The following is a 17,586-nucleotide window of genomic DNA, read 5'->3' on the forward strand; positions in this document are numbered from 1 at the left end:
AAAATAAAAACTTGCGCTGTTTAACCTGGAAGGAGTAGGAGCTGTGAACCCCAAGAATCTGGGTTCCGATCGCCACTCCGCTACGTCACGTGATCGACACATTGCGCACAAAGGTCTCTCGCGTGTTCGTTCCCCCAGCCTCCCGCAACCAGGAAGACTCCAGCAGAATTGTCAAACGAAACCAAGGCCTCCGGCCAGGACGACACCGACTGCGCCAAGTCGATTCCTTTCTACGAAATATCCATCCGGGGACTCTTCCCCCTCCTCACGTGGGAGTCGGTTTTTTGGGACCCTTTCCCCCTCCCCACGTGGCAGTCTGTCCCACGTGGGAATCTGTACTTGTTCAATAAATTTCCACCTTTGCTATAAAAAGAAATATCCATCGGACAGAGACGGCTGAGATGCTTTCTTGCTGAATTCTCCGTGGAGTCACGCCAACCCGTTTTCCGAGAGGATCGAAGCCTGAGTTCCCGACGCCCTTCCCAGCCTCCCGTTCCCATAGTAACCCCGGACTCGGGGTGCGGACCGGAACACAAAGAGGAGCGACCCGGAAGAAAAAATCGTTCTTTCCGCCAAGAGAGGGCCCACCCACTTAGAGCTGCCGGGGCGGGGACGGGAAAGGAGCTGCGCGTGCGCAGTGGCGTTGGTGCCCTCCGGTACGCCGGCGCAGGGAGGCGGCGCGAACGCACGCACACACGCACGCACGCCGGCCCTCTCCTACTCGCGCCGCTCCCGCAGCTCCAGCGTATAGTAGCCGCGCTGTCCACCTGTCCGAGATGCTGCGGGTCTGTTATTTATCTGGCGTGACCTCCGCCGCCCAGGTGAGCGCGAGGGCGCGGGAGGGAGCGCGTGATGAAGCTAAGGGCAGACAACGGAAAATGGGGGCGGCTTTCGCTCTGCCTTGACCCCGGGACTGAGGCGTGTCTCGGGGCCGCCCTCATCGCGGGAGTCTTAGGCGGGCCCGTCCGCCGGTTAATTCGGGAGTTCGCTGGGAGGGATGCCTTGAGAGTTATTGCTGAAGCCGGATGGGGTGTGGAAAACAGAAGGTGGCGGGGAGGCGGGCGCAGGGCGGGAGGCTCGGCTTCGGGGACGTGTCGTCCAATCAGCCCCTCGCTGCCCCATTCAGGGACCAATCGTGGCTCCCGGCGCCCGGGTCGCCGGTTGTGCGTGCGGTGGTTTCGCGCAGCCAGGGGGTGAAGGTCGAGGGGGAGAACTACAGTTCCCAGCAGGCAATGCGGAGCCGAGCCTTGGCTTGTTGCAGTTTTAAATAAGGGGGTGCTTGCACTGTTAAGAGCCCGCGTTTTTGGGGACAAGGTCGTCATTATTCGGGAGGGACTAATTCTCGTACCTGAGAACACCTCTGAGCTAGTCTTAAGCCTAAACAAAAAGAAAAGAATGTAGTTTGTGGAGTTCAAACTCTTGGTACTTGAGGAAGGACAGGAGTCATGACCTTGTGCTCATTTCTGAGATTAGCCTGGGGTTCTGAGTCTCCCAGGTGCTGGGACTACTTTGGCAGACATCCAAGGAGCCTAGATACCCAGTTACTTTTATTTCGTCATAATTACCAAAGTAACTTTCTAAAATTAAAAAGTAAACCTATTTCCATGGACCACAATTTTCAGAATACTGATATTTTGGCAAAATGTTGTATTGCAAAACAGGCACTGTGATTCAAGCAGTAATAGAATAACATCCGTAGAAGCCAGACTTTATCCCCCCAAGTTTGCTTATCTCCCCATTCCGTTGTTAGGGTAGGAGAAGCAGCCTCTTCCATAGGAAAATGGTGTCTGTATTAGTTTCCTTTCTTTCTTTTTTTTTGTATGTGTATATTAGTTTTCTATTGCTGAATTACTAATGTGGCCCCACCCTATAACAAAGAAACAGAATTTCCGGAGGATGAGGCCCAGAAATCAGGATTTTAAAAAGATTCCCAGGTGATTCTAATGAGCAGCCAAGGTTGAGAACCACTGCTTTAAATTGATTCAAAGTCAACTGATTAGTAACCTGAGTTGCATCTGCAAAATTCCCTTTGCCACACAACCAACCCTAATCATGGGCTTAATTAACAGCAAGGGGTGGAGATCATACCCAAGTGGGGCTGGGAGGATGAAGAAAGTAGAGCTACCTCTCAGGGCAGAATTGTTAAAAGTTTGTCTGTGGAGCCCTCCTTTCATGGCACGCTGTTCCTTATTCTGTGCTCAGATTACATCATGGTTGTCACTAGTCTGTCTGCCCTGAAGTCCAAAATTAAGTGGGTTTTTTTCTTGCCTTTCTCAAAATGTTTCCAACTTATTGGGTTCCCATTTAGGAAATGAGAAGAAAACAGATTAAGACTTTATACTAAAATATGAACACTTTTCTGGTTTGCAACCAAGATTTCTTACCTTCTTAAAATTGCTATCTTACAAGATTTTTAAAAATAAATTATATAAAATTCATTCATTTACTTTAACTATATCCTCCATCATTCAGTAGCATTTTAAGCTGTTGCTTTGTCAATCTCTTTTTACTCTTGGCTTTTCTATGTAGTATCTTCGGGTGCATCTTACCCTCTCTCATCCCTGTTTTCTTTTGTTGAGTGTGTTGCTTTCATGTACCTCTAAGTATACCCCCAAGGTTCGTTCGTTCCTTCGTTCTTTCTCCGTCTCTCTTTTTACTTAAGATTTAATTTATGAGAATAGTTTTAGGTTCACAGGAAAATTGAGGGGAAAGTACAGACATTTCCCATAAACCCCGTGCCTCCACATGTGCATTCCACTCCCCCTCCCCATTATCAACATCCTCTACCAGAGTGGTACATTCATTACAACCTATGAAACTACATTGGCATATCCTAATCACCCAAACTCCACAGTTTACATTAGGGTTTACTTTTGGTGTACATTCTATGGGTTTGAACAAATATGTGATGACATTATCCATCATTTGGTATGATAGAGTGTGTTTTCATCCTTCTAAAATCCTGTCTTCTGCTTATTCATCACTCTCCTACCCTAAGCCCTTTGCCCTGGGAACCACTTATTTTTTCTTAAAATATAATTTTATTGATTTCAGAGAGGAAGGGAGAAGGAGAGAGAGATATAACCATCAATGATGAGAAAGAATCTTGGATCGGCTGTCTCCTGCATGCCCTCTACTGGGATTTGAGCCCAAAACCCGGGCATGTGCCCTAACCAGGAATTGAACTGTGACCTCCCGGTTCATAGGTAGATGCTCACCCACTGAGCCATGCTGGCTGGGCAGGGAACCGCCGTTCTTTTTACTGACTCCGTGGTTTTGCCTTTTCCAGATTCAGTTCTTTACATACTAGTTAATAAAGGCTTTTTTTTTTTAATTCTCACCTGGGGATATTTTTTTCCATTGATCTTTAGAGAGAGTGTGGAAGGGAGAGAGGAGTGGGAGAGGAGAGAAACAGACAGACAGACAGACTTCTATGTGAGAGAGACACATTGACTGGTTGCCTCTGGCATGCACCCAGACTGGGGCCAGGGATCGAACCTGCAACTGAGGTATGTGCCCTTGACCAGGAATCAAACCTGCAACCCTTCGTTCGCAGGCCCTTCAGTCTGAGCCAAATCGGCCAGGGCTAGGCTTTTTTTTTCTTTTTTTTTTCTTTTAAACATATAGATCATTCCATGCTCTTTAATGACATCTCATCATATTCCGAATAAAATCTAAACACTTTATACTCACCAGGCCCTTCATGATCTGGCTCTTTGGATATCTCATTTTCCTACTCTGACTCAGTTTGTTTTTTCTGGCATATCCAGCACTTACCTCATTGCCTTCTCTTTTGCTCTTTCTTTTGCCCTGAAATCTTCCCACACATCTTTGCTCAGCTCACTTCCTTCATTCAGATATTTCTTCAGATGTCACCGTTCCTTCAGAGAGATCTTCCCTATCTAAAACCGACCTAACTACTCTCTCCTATTGTTTTACTTTGTAACTCTTACTACTATGTATATAGATATGTATAGATATATCTATACATCTAGAATTAGCTGTCATCTTCTAGAATTTATTATAAGGAATATGCTTGTGCATTTGTGGCTGGCACATACTCAGGAGAGCTGATGGTGCAGTTCCAGTCTGAAGACTGGAGAATTATCCATTCTCTCTTGCTTGGGGAGGCTGGTCATTTTGTTTCATTCAGGCCTTCAACTAATTGGATGAGGCCCACCCACATTGTGGAAGGCAAGCTGCTTTACTCACAGTTCTCTGATTTAAGTGTTAATATCATCCAAAAATACCCACCAAGTTGACATATAAAATTAACCATCACAGATGGCATCTACCTTATTCTGTATGCCTGGACTCATCATCCTTAAAATCTTTACATATGGATATTTAGCAGAAATGAATTGTTTTCTTTTTCAGAAATGTACTTCAGAGCTCTGAATCTTTCTCAGTTTATTATTTTCCACATCTAACACCTTTTTTCTTCTCTTATTCCCAATACTATACTGTATCACCTGTTCTACAACCGTTTCTGAGGTGGTCATTAGGTTTGGAGGACCTAATGACCCTCTCCCAAACTACAGGTTTGGTTGTGTTCATCTGCATATGCAGTAGTGTTATCTGCTTATCACTTAAAAGAAGAGAAAGAATATTATTGTTCTTGAGGACTGACAAAGCCAGTTTATTTAAGACCAACTTTGTTAATCCTCACTAGAGGATATTTTTTTCCATTTATAGAGAGAGTGGAAGGATCGGGGAGAGACAGAGAGACAGAAACATCAATGTGAGAGAGACACATCAATTGGTTGCCTCCTGCACGTGCCTGATCGGGGCTGGGGATCGAGCCTGCAACCGAGATACATGCCCTTGACTGTAATTGAACCCGGGACCCTTTATTCTGCAGGCCAGCCTTCAATCCACTAAGCCAAATCAGCTAGGACTAAGACCAACTTTGATAGCAAAACTATTTAGGATTGAACTTGTGTGTGGATATTATGAGCTATCTTCTAGAATTCTTTTTTTTCTGTTAGGGTTATAAAACAGTGTGTTACTTAATGAGAATGTCTGCTAAGCATACGTGGTAGAAAGTAGTTTATCATGCAGCCTGCTGTTTGCTCCCACCCACACTAGAATCCTTTTTTCTTTTTTTATTCCTTGTTTTCATTTCTCTAGACCAGTGGCTTTCAAACCATATGAAATAAATTTTATATTATAACTTAGAGCACACAAATGAGAATATGTTAGTAATGTATATTCATTCATATATGCAAGGAAAACTAAAGTATGAAGTTTCCCCTTTTGCCATATGGTTTAATATCAGCCATTTCCTTTTCCTAACTGAAGAGCACCTTTTCTCCTAAACAAAGAATGTGTTTATACTGACAGATAATACTGCTGCAATGCCAAACTTAGTGGACTTAATTGTGATATATTTATAATAATGCATGATTCTTTTTATAAAAATATATTTTATTGATTTTTACAGAGAGGAAGGGAGAAGGATAGAGAGTTAGAAACATTGATGAGAGAGAAACATCGATCAGCTGCCTCCTACACACCTCCTACTGGGGATGTGCCTGCAAGCAAGGTACATGCCCTTGACTGGAATCGAACCTGGGACCCTTCAGTCTGCAGGCCGATGCTCTATCCACTGAGCCAAACCGGTTCTCTGATTTAAGTGTTCTTATAAAATGATTCTTATAAAATAAATTTACTATAGAAAAATTGAAGTTGTTGCATATTAAATTGCATTTCAAATGTCATTAATTTCTGGAGGTCTTTTGTTTGTGTGGGCGGAATGCTTATGACAGAATTCACGAAACATTGTCAGTCACAGCAACCAGCAAAGTCTAGAGGGGAAACCTGGAACCTCCAGATAGGATTCATATGAGGGGACTTTAATTAAACTCCCTGTTTTCAGGTTGTAATGCTGGATTTTGGTGACTTTTTGTTTTGTTAATCCTCACCCGAGGATATTTTTCCATTATTTTTAGAGAGAGTGGAAGGGAGGGGGAGAGATAGAGAGAGAGAAACATTGATGTGAGAGAGAGAGAGACATTGAATGGATGCCTCCCACACACATGCTCTGACCAGGCCGGGAATTGAGGTACTTGCCCTTGACCAGAATCGAACCTGCGACCCTTCAGTCCACAGGCCGACACTCTGTCCACTGAACCAAACTGGCTAGGGCTGTGGTGACTTTTTATATGTTCACTTTAGTTTGGAGTAGCTAAGGAAAAGATCGGCAGTGCAAAGACATTACATGGGAACTGTACATTTTATCTTGCTTTTTTGGGGGGTTATTTATTTTTTAATAATATTTCTATAGGTTAGAAGCAGCAGTGCTAACCTTATAACATTTATTACAAGGTTATATGTCAAAGTAAATTACTTTGAAACAGTATTGTCCTTTCTACATCATAGGTTATTATTAACAAAAAGGATTTCCAGAACTAAGAGGTGTCCAATATTTTGTGTGTTAAAGTGGGATATTTAATTTTATTTCGGATAGAAATAAAGAGATAGTTAAGTATGGTGCTTGAGAAAGAGAGCTCTGGAGGCAGACATTGGATTTAGCAGTGGTTGATTCCAAAAGAAACAAAACATAAATTAGATTTCATTAAAATTAAAAATTTTTATGCATCAAGGGACAGGGAAGACAGTAAAAAGAAAGGAAATATTTTCAAATCATAATCTGATAAGGATGTAATGTCTAGAATATAAAGAACTCCTACAACTCAACTACAAAAAGGCAACCCAAATAAATATGGGCGAAGGACTTGAATAGACATTTATCAAAAGAAGACATATAAGTGGCCAACAACCACATCAGAAGGTGCACTCACTAGGCCAGTGGTCGGCAAACTCATTAGTCAGCAGAGCCAAATATCCACAGTACAACGATTGAAATTTCTTTTGAGAGCCAGATTTTTTAAACTGAAACTATATAGGTAGGTACATTGTTATTAACTTAATTAGGGTACTCCTAAGGCTTAGGAAGAGCCACACTCAAGGAGCCAAAGAGTCGCATGTGGCTTGCGAGCTGCAGTTTGCCGATCACGGCACTAGGTGGTGAACAAGTGTTGGTGAGGATGTGGAGAAATTGGAACCCTCATGCACTGCTGGGGAATATAAAATGGTACACAGTTAAACATGGAATTACTGTGACCCTGAAGTTCTACCCAAAAGAATTGAAGACAGGTGTTCAAACAAAAACCTGCAGATGAACGTTCATAGCACTGTTCACAGTAGCCAAAAGATGGAGACAACCCAAATGTCCAACTGATGTCTGGATAAACAAAATATGGTATATCTATATGATGAAATATTACATCCAACCATAAAATAAGTACATCTATATGCAGGATACATGTCACAACAGGATAAACATTAAAAACATTATGCCAAGTGAAAGAAGCCATGCAGAAAAGGCTACATATGATTTCATTTATACAAATATCCAAAATAGTCAAATCTATAGAGCCAGAAAGTAGATCTAGTGATTGTCAGTGGATGGAGAGAGGAGGAAATGGAGAGGCTATGTAGTTGGCACAGGAATTTCCTTTTGGAGTGATGAAAATGTTCTAGAATTAAAGGTTTTGATTGTTGCATAGCAATGCGAATGTACTGAGAGCACACTTTAAAACCGTGACTTGAAAAAAAAGGTTTATTTATTTATTTATTTTTATTTATTTTTATTTTTTAAAAAATATATTTTATTGATTTTTTACAGAGAGGAAGGGAGAGAGATAGAGAGTTAGAAACATCGATGAGAGAGAAACATCGATCAGCCGCCTCCTGCACATCTCCCACTGGGGATGTGCCCGCAACCCAGGCACATGCCCTTGACCGGAATTCAACCCGGGACCCCCCAGTCAGCAGGCCGACGCTCTATCCACTGAGCCAAACTGGCTTTGGCAGGTTTATTTATTTTTAAGAGAGAACAGATGGGAGAGGAAGAGAGGTAGAAATTGATGAGAGAAACATTGGTTGGCTGCCTCCTGCACATCCTCTGCTGGGGATTGAGCCTGCACCCCGGTATGTGCCCTGACCTGGAATCCAACCGGTGATCTCTTTTTAAAATGTTTTTTTAATCCTCACCCGAGGATATTTTTTTCTGTTGATCTTTAAAGAGAGAGTGGGAGGGAGGAAGTGGGGAGGGAGAGAGAGAAAGAAACATTGATGTGAGAGAGACACATAGACTGCTTTCCTCCTGCATGCTCCCCAATAGGCCAGGGATCAAACCTAAAACTGAGTACCTGCCTTGACTGGGAATTGAACCTGCCACCCTTTGGTCTGCTGGCCAATGCTCTCAGCACTGAGCAACTGGCTGTGGCCCAACCGGTGACCTCTTGGTTAATGGGGCCATTCTCAACCAATTGAGCCACAGCATCCAGGTTAAAATGGTGACTTTTATAAGTGAATTTTACCACACACATGGAAAAAAAAACAGCTTGCCACTAGGTACTTGCAGATAGCTTGAGGTATAGAGACCGAACACACACACACACACACATTCTCTCTCTCTCTCTCTCTCCCTCTCCCTCTCTCTCTCTCTCTCTCTCTCTCTCTCTCTCTCTCTCTATATATATATATATATATATATATATGTATGTATACACACACACACACACACATATATATAATTAATATAAAAAGATAATATATATTGAAGTGGCATTAATTGGCCAAAGATGGGACAATTTAAATTTTTAAAAGGATAGTAATTACAATTGGTTAAAAGCCACCAAAAGTGTTTGAATTCATGAATTCATAAAGATAGTGTTCTGATTAGCTATAGCTACATAAACTACCTCGAGCTTGGGGTAAAATAACTTTTATTTATTGTCTAAGTTCTGGGGGTTGCCGGGACTCAGCTGGGCTCCGTGACCCTCATGAGGGTGTAGTCAGGCAGTGGGTGGGGGTAGAGTCATCTCACACCTCCTCATTCTCATGTCTGGCAGTTGATACTGGCTACAGCTGACACCTCAGCTGGGGCTGTTGGCTGGAACACCTACACATCCAGTATAGGCTTCCTCACCGTCTGGGCTTCCTCACAGTTTGGTTGCTGTGTTCCAAGAGCAAATGTGATGAGAGGCAGCTGGCAGAAGCTGTATCCCCTTTTATGTTCTAGTCTTCGAAGTCACACAGTGGCACTTTCAGTGCCCTCTCTTAGTAAATTAATAACCAAGTCCTGGCATTGTTCAAGGGGAGAGTAGTAGAACTCACTTTGGAGGAGTGGCAGGATTCTGGAAGAGCATGTGGTACAGGAAATACTATTGCAGTCATTTTTGGATAATATAGCCTGCCCTTTACAATTTTCAAATATATTCACAACCTTCCTCAAAACCCTTCAAAATCTGATCCCATCACAGCATCAGGGTCTTGTCATCAAAATCAAATTCCTCTGCAAATAAGACATTTTGGATGTCAATGTGACTCCTAGGATATAGCTCCCTTAAGCAATTTTCCTTTCAGCCTAAAGACCTGTTAACTAAAGAGACAAGTTATCTGTTGCCCATATAACCAACATACAATATACAGATTGGGGCAAAAGCAGGTGTACCGTTGTAACGATGGAAAAAATAATACAATAATCCTGTATAATAAAAGGCTAATATGCAAGTGGTTGTCACGCCCTCATGTGTAACGACTGATCAGCAGGAGGCTGCATGCACAGCAGGCGCTCGCGGGCGGGCGGGGCTGCGTGTGTGACTGGTCACCAGGAGAGGCATGGAGCACCTCTCAGTCCCACCCCCCGCTGTAGCTTCCACGGGCGGCGATGGCAGCGGCTTCCTCTGGGCTCCTGCAGGCAGTGGTAGCTCTCTCCCGCCTCCTGCGGAAGTGGCGTGGCTCCTACCTCCCTCGTGGGTGCGCTTCGGCTCCTGCTGGCTTCCATGGAAGCAGTGGGCGGCCTACTGGGTGCGATTTCGCGCGCTGGGCCACTAGTCCTATATAATAAAAAGGTAATATGCAAGTTGACCCTAACAGCAGAACGACTGGGAACGACTGGTTGCTATGACATGTGCTGACCACCAGGGGGCAGATACTCAATGCAGGGAGCTACCCCCTGGTGGTCAGTGTGCTTCCACAGGGGGAGCACTGCTCAGCCAGAAGCCAGCTCATGGCTGGCCAGCGCAGTGGAGGTGGTGGGAGCCTCTCCTTCCTCTGCATCAGTGCTAAGGATGTCCGACTAATGGCTTAGGCCTGCTCCCCGCAGGCTTCTGGGCTGCCAGAGGGATGTCTGACTGCCAGGTTAGGCCCGCTCCCCCAGGCCTAAGCCATCAGTGGGACATTCCCCAAGGGGTCCTGGACTGTGAGAGGGCACAAGCCAGGCTGAGGGGCCCTCCCCGCTGAGTGCATGAATAATAGCATCATGTTATTTTACAAAATAAATCGCATTTATTATATAGATAAAAATTATGTTTATCTATATACTAGGGGCCCAGTGCATGAATTCGTGCATCTTGAAAGGAATTGTGGGCTGCAAGGCTGTGGTGTGCACAGGGGTGGGTATGGCCCATCCTCTGTCCCCCTGCCTGGCCCCTCTTGCCACGGCTCCTGGTCCTCTGTCTACCGGCAGCCCTCCTCCCACCACTGCCGTCGCTCCCGCCACTCCCACATGCTGATGGTGCTGGCCCCGCTCACACCTGCTGATGGCGCGGAGCGATTGGGGCTGGCGCCAGCAGTGGGTGTGAGCAGGACTGGTGCTGTCAGCAGGTGCGAGTGGCAGCTGCTGCCCTGATCGCTCCTCAGGAGCAGGGGGAGGTGGAGAAGCCCTCAGGGGCGATTGGGGCCAGCAGCCGCCACTTCCACCCACTGACGGGACTGAGTGCTGGGCCCCGGCAGCGGGTGCGAGCGCCAGGCAGGACCACAGCACGCGGGAGCAAAGAATTTTCAGTAACCAGCAGAGGCTCGCCCTGTTAACAGTGACTGGCACCCCACCTTGATCTGGCATCCCCGCTTACCTGCTCCACCATCTCCGTCTTGGCCGATGCCCACCATGTTCCACACACGCCCCCTGGTGGTCAGCACATTTCATAGTGACCTGTTGTTTGGTTGGTTGGTTGTTCCGTGGTTCAGTCTATTTGCATATTATCCTTTTATTATATCTACTAGAGGCCCCGTGCACAAAAATTTGTGCACTCGGGGGTAGTGGGTCTCTCAGCCCGGCCTGTGCCCTCTCACAGTCTGGGACCCCTTGGGGGTGACCACTAGCTGGCTTAGGCCTGCTCCCCGGGGGATTGGGCCTACACTGGCAATCAGACATCCCTCTGGTAGCCCGGCAGCCCTCGGGGGATGCCCACTTGCCAGCAGGGAGCAGACCTAAGCTGCAGTCAGACATCCTTAGCGCTGCTGAGGAGGCAGGAGAGGCTCCCACCACCACCGCTATACTGGCAGCCATCAGTCTGGCTTGTGGCTGAGCAGAGCTCCCCGCTGTGAGAGCGCACTGACCACCAGAGGGCAGCTCCTGCATTGAGGGTCTGCCCTCTGGTGGTCAGTGTGTGTCATAGTGACCAGTCATTCCCAGTCCTTCTGCTGTTAGGGTCAGTTTGCATATTACCCTTTTACTATATAGGATAGAGGCCTGGTGCACGGGTGGGGGCCGGCTGGTTTGCCCTGAAGGGTGATCCGGATCAGGGTGGGGGTCCCGCTTGGGTGCCTGGCCAGCCTGAATGACGGGCTGATGGCTGTTTGCAGCTGTTCACACCCCCTTCAGGATAGGGGTCCCCACTGGGGTGCCTGGCCAGTCTGGGTGAGGGGCTGAGGGCCGTTTTCAGGCTGGCGGGCCACTGAAGCACCCAGCCTCTTTTTTTTTATTCTGGGATTTATTTACCTTCTATAGCTGTCACTGGAGCTGAGAGCTGGCTCCACCTTGAGGCTGTGGCTGGCTGAAAGCAGGTATCTGGGTTTGTTTAGCTTCTATAATTGAAACTCTGTTGCCATCACTGGCCCTCTAAGCTCTGAGCCCGCTGGCGGCTGAAAGCAGGTTTCTGGGTTTGTTTAGGTTCTATAATTGCAACATTGTTGCATCTGGAGCTCAGAGTTGGGCCGCAGCAGGCAGGGAACCTTGGCTTCCTCCATCACTGGAGCAAGCAAGCCTCCTGTTCACTTCAGCTGCGTGGCTGCCGGCCGCCATCTTGGTTGGCAGTTAATTTGCATATTCTGCTGATTAGCCAATGGGAAGCGTAGCGGTGGTATGGTTAATTACCATGTTTGCCTATTATTAGATAGGACTAGAGGCCCAGTGCACGAATTTGTGCATGGGTAGGGTCCCTCGGCCTGGTCGGTGATTGGAGTACATTGGGGCTGGCCGGGAGTGGGGGGAAGGGACCACGGGAGGTTGGCTGTGGGAGTGCACTGACCACCAGGGGACAGCTCCTGCATTGAGTGTCTGCTCCCTGGTGTTCAGTGTGTTGTCATAGTGACCAGTTGACCTGTCGTTTGGTTGACTTGTCATAATTGTCACTTAGGCTTTTATATATTTATGTATATAGATAGATAATAATAAAAGCGTAATATGCTAATTCAGCTGTGGGCAAACTACGGCCTGCGGGCCGGATCCGGCCCGTTTGAAATTAATAAAACTAAAAAAAAAAAAAAAAAAAGACCGTACCCTTTTATGTAATGATGTTTACTTTGAATTTATATTAGTTCACACAAACACTCCATCCATGCTTTTGTTCCGGCCCTCTGGTCCAGTTTAAGAACCCATTGTGGCCCTCGAGTCAAAAAGTTTGCCCACCCCTGTGCTAATTAGATCGGGTGTCCTTCCGGATGACCTGGACGGAGCTGGGGCTGCGAGGGAAGCCCAGGTCCCAGATGCCAGAGGGAAGCCGGTGCCGGCAGCCCGGGGAAGGAAGGCTTACTCTTGTGGGAATTTTGTGCATCAGGCCTCTAGTGTTAAATAATGGCCCTGGCTGGTGTGGCTTAGTGTTTGAAAGGTCGAGAGTTCAATTCTCAGTCAAGGGAATGTACCTGGGTTGTAGGTTAGTTCCCCGGCTCCAGGTGGCCCCAGTCCCCAGGGCAACCAATTGATATGTCTCTCTCTCTCTCTCTCTCTCACTCACCCTCCCTCCCTCCCTTCCTTTTACTCTCTTTAAAAATCAATAGAAAAAATATCTTTGGGTAAAGATTAACTTAAAATAAATAATAAAAAAATGTCAAATAAATGAAAAATAATGAATTAGAGACTACTTTTTGAGACTCTGAATAAAGTAATGAATATAGACATTGTACAGTAACACAATTGATAACATCCACAAAGAGAGACAACCAAGATATATGCCTCTTGATGAAAGAACACAATACCACCTAAAGCTTTGCCAGAGGGTAAACCTGAGCCTGAGCAAGTGTCTGGATCCAACGCTAGTTTACAGAAAGTACAGAGGGCAGGAGCATGTTAAATTGCATCTTGAACAAAATCCAGTCTGGAAAATTCTACAGGTCAAGCAACCCAGGTTCCTTTCAACAAATTAAATTTTGGAGGGAAAACCTCTAGATTAAAAGAGATTTAGAAGATAATAAACTTTTTTTTAAGTAGGCAAAACTAAACTGGTGTCTATGGACTTTTACTTGTGTGGTAAAACCATGAAAGCGTTAAATTTTCTAGCTTTTAATATTCTATTCAGGATATTAAATGCTACATAGAATATGAAGGTAGGCTAATGAAAATGATACTTTTTAAAAAATCAAGAGCCACAGATTTAATAAAAATCCTATTAATTTGACTCATGATATTATCATTTCTGTTTTTTTCTCATACAGAAGTATGAAACTTTTTATTGCTATCATTTTTGGTCATAAAAGATAAATTTGCTCACATTTTACCCCTTTTAAAACAGGGTGCATTTTATACTTGAAGGTGTGTTATTTCATTGAAAGCATTTTGATAGCCCAGCTTTTAAAAATCCAGAAATGCACCCTTCTGTTCATTACAGCATTATTTATAGTAGCCAAGGTTTGGAAGCAGCCCAAGTGCCCATCTGTAGATGACTGGATAAAAAAGCAGTGGTTTAGTTACACAGTCGAATACTACTCAGCTATAAAAAAGGAAATTTTACCTTTTGGGACAACATGGAAGGACCGGGAGAGTATTATGCTAAGCGACATAAGCCAGTCAGAGAAAGACAAATACCATATGATTTGGATGGACATTGGGTTTTTGTCTTTATTTTTGTTATAGTAGTAAGTAATTCTGCCTGGGAAACATAATGTCATTTCTTAAAGTAAAATTTGCAGTGTTGACAAATACTGCCAAATTAATCAAACTGCCCTCTAGTAATAATATGAGAATGTTTTCCACAGCCTTCCAACACATCTTCAATGCAGATTCCACTTATATGTGGAATCTAATGAACAAAGTAAGCTAACAAACAAAATAGAAACAGACTCATAGATACAGAGAACAGACTGACAGCTGTATAGGGAAGGGCGTTTGGAGGACAGGGTGAAAAAGGTGAAGGAATTTAGCAAAGAATAAAACAACTCATAGACACAACGGAATGTGTTTACCAGAGAGAAAGGGGTATGGGGGGAGGTAAAAGGGGGATAAATGGTGACAGGAGATTTGACTTGGGGTGGTAAACACACTACAGTATACAGACGATGTATTATAGAATTGTACACCTGAAAGCTATATAGATTTATTAACCAATGTCACCCTAATAAATTCAATAAAAAATTTTTAATCCAGAAAAATTCTGAAAAAGAATAGTACTAAAAGAGAGGTCTAGCCCTACCAGATTGAAAGCTAATCCTAATATGCAGTAGTTAATACATTGTGGTATTAGTTATAAATAGATAATAGGTAAGTAAACAAATTAGGTACTCTAAATGCATCTAGGAATTTAGTATATTTTAAAGGTGGCATTTCAAATCGTTAGAAAAGTGGGTTATGCTTTCTATGACTTAGGGACAACTGAGTAGACATCTGGGAAAAAATAAAATGGAATCTATACCTTATACCTTACACTAGGTTCAAAGATTTAAATATAAAAAATTGAAACCATCAGAGTAGAAGAGATCATGGAAGAATCCTATCTAATAATAGACAAACACGATAATTGACCGTACCTTCGCTACGTCTCCCATGGGCTAATCAGCATGATATGCAAATTAACCGCCAACAAAGATGGCGGCTAATTTGCATACTGCGGGCAGGGCGGGACAGCACCATCCCGCCTGCCCTGCCGCCACCTGGGCCTGCTATCTGCGACCCAGGGCAGCGAGCATCGTGTGCAACCTGACCCAGGGTGGCCGGGCGGGGCAACAGCGATTGGCCGGCCTGCCCGGGCGTCCCGTGTGCGACCTGCCCAGGATGTCCTGTGTGCGACCCGACCCAGGGTGGCGCCCCAACCCCGGATCGGCTCTGCTGTGTGGGTGACCCAGGAGGCGGGGCAGGCACCGAAGGATTGGGCCTGCTATCTGCCACCCGGGGAGCGGGCCTAAGCCAGCAGGTGGTTATCTCCCAAGGGGTCCCAGACTGTGAGAGGGCACAAGTGGGGCTGAGGGACACTCCCCCCAATCCCCCCTCCCCGCCAGTGCACAAATTTTTGTCCACCGGGCCTCTAGTTATTATATAATCTGAGGGTGGCTTTTTAAGAATATGAGAAAACTCAGAAGGCATACAAGGAAAAATTGACAGTTTTGACTACATAAAAGTAATTATTTTGCACAGCATAAGCTACCATAAGCAAAGATAAAAAACAAATCACAAACTGGATAAAAACATTGCTTTTAGCAGATACATGGCTAGTTTCTCTTCATACTTAAAGAACACTTAAAAGAGTATGAAAAAGATTAGTCTTATTTAAAAGTGGTAAAAGGATATGCTCTTATACTTCATATAAGAGGAAATAAAAAGGGATCATAAATATAAAAAAAGATAGTCATAATAAAGAAAATTGTGATTAAAACTGCATTGAAAGTGTGTTGGAAGGCTGTGGAAAACATTCTCATATTATTACTAGAGGGCAGTTTGACTAATTTTGCAGTACTTATCAACATTGCAAATTTTAAGAATTGAGCCAAAATGACATTATGTTTCCCAGGCAGAATTATTATAACAAAAATAAAGACAAAACCCAATGTCAATCCAAAGAGGGCTGGTTAAATACATTAAGTAGCATCCATACAATGGAATACTGAATCTGTAAAATCCAAAGATTGTCATATATTGATAGGATGATCTCAGATATGTATTGTTTGAACCTTTGTGCAGAACTGGGTGTTGAACATGGTATCATTTGTGTAAAGGTTGTGGGTCAGGAATTCTCTGGCACAAAGTGTATCTGGATAGCATTGGCTGAGTAGCTGGGGGTCAGAAGAATGTGGGAGAGTTCACTCTATACACAACGAAACTTCGTGAGTTTTTATTTTAAATGTATTTTTTTGAAATTCTCATCTGAGGACACACTTTTTTCTTTTTAATTAAGAGAGAGAACCCAGCTGGTGTGGCTCAGTGGTAGAGTTTTATCCTATGAACCAGGAAGTCACTAGTTCAATTCCCAGTCAGGGTACGTGCAGGGGTTGCAGGCTCGATCCCTGGTAGGGGGCGGCCAGAAGGCAGCTGATCAGTGATTCTCTCTCATTGTTGATGTTTCTGTCTCTTTCTCCCTTTCCCTTCCTCTCTGAAATTAAAAAAAAAAGCATTATGGCAAATCCCACTTATATCCAAGAAATAATTAACATATATAACACTTAAAAGTGCTAATTGATCATAGTCTGATAATCCCTTTTAAAAAAAATCTTAAAATATATTTTATATGACTTTTGGGGTGCAAGAATCATCATTGTTTTTAAGGGTCTATAAATATGTTTCATGGTAAATTAATTTCTGAAAGTAAAATAATTTTTGTTTAATGAAGACATTTGTAATAAAAGTATTAGTTCTTAAGTTACCAATTCTAAAAGCTTCCCACATTCCTTTAACTGTATTGGTCCTGATGCTTTCTTCTTCCTCTCTAGAGTTGTCTCTGTGGGAAGTTTATCCTCCGTCCCTTGCGACCATGCCGTAGATACTCCACTGCAGGCAGTTCTGGGTATGTAGTATGTCTCACTGTAAACAGACTTTTAACTGTCTGCTAAGACCAGGGGTCCTCAAACTACGGCCCGCGGGCCACATGCAAATACAAATATTGTATTTGTTCCCGTTTTGTTTTTTTACTTCAAAATAAGATATGTGCAGTGTGCATAGGAATTTGTTCATAGTTTTTTTTTTTTAAATATATTTTATTGATTTTTTACAGAGAGGAAGGGAGAGGGATAGAGAGTTAGAAACATCGATGAGAGAGAAACATTGACCAGCTGCCTCCTGCATATCCCCTACTGGGGATGTGCCCGCAACCAAGGTACATGCCCTTGACCGGAATCGAACCCGGGACCTTTCAGTCCGCAGGCCGACGCTCTATCCACTGAGCCAAACCGGTTAGGGCCATAGTTTTTTTTTAAACTATAGTCCGGCCCTCCAACGGTCTGAGGGACAGTGAACTGGCCTCCTGTTTAAAAAGTTTGAGGACCCCTGGCTAAGAGGGTCTGTGTGTGTGTGTTTTCCTTGACTATGGTAATAGCTGCTGGAACCTTTTAAGGGGTTTGAACACTGAAGCTTTACTGTAATATCTTTGGATC

At 44.2% G+C, this 17,586-nt stretch overlaps 1 protein-coding gene across 4 annotated transcripts in view; it reads left to right on the plus strand.

Annotated features, from left to right (window-relative positions):
* The first annotated feature begins 664 nt into the window (after positions 1–664).
* The window catches only part of IMMT (inner membrane mitochondrial protein), a 51,765-nt gene continuing 34,843 nt past the window's right edge, over positions 665–17,586 (plus strand). For 2 of the 4 annotated variants that reach the window (XM_081100841.1, XM_081100843.1), the window contains exons 1-2: positions 665–821; positions 16,927–17,000. In XM_081100841.1, the coding sequence (XP_080956967.1) occupies positions 777–821; positions 16,927–17,000 (119 nt within the window). In that variant the 5' untranslated portion in view covers positions 665–776. The remainder of the gene's footprint in view (positions 822–16,926; positions 17,001–17,586) is intronic. The other 2 variants (XM_081100840.1, XM_081100842.1) reach the window with 1 other exon arrangement.

This window comes from Myotis nattereri (assembly GCF_964212035.1).
Source record: "Myotis nattereri genome assembly, chromosome: 10".
Lineage (NCBI taxonomy): Eukaryota > Metazoa > Chordata > Mammalia > Chiroptera > Vespertilionidae > Myotis > Myotis nattereri.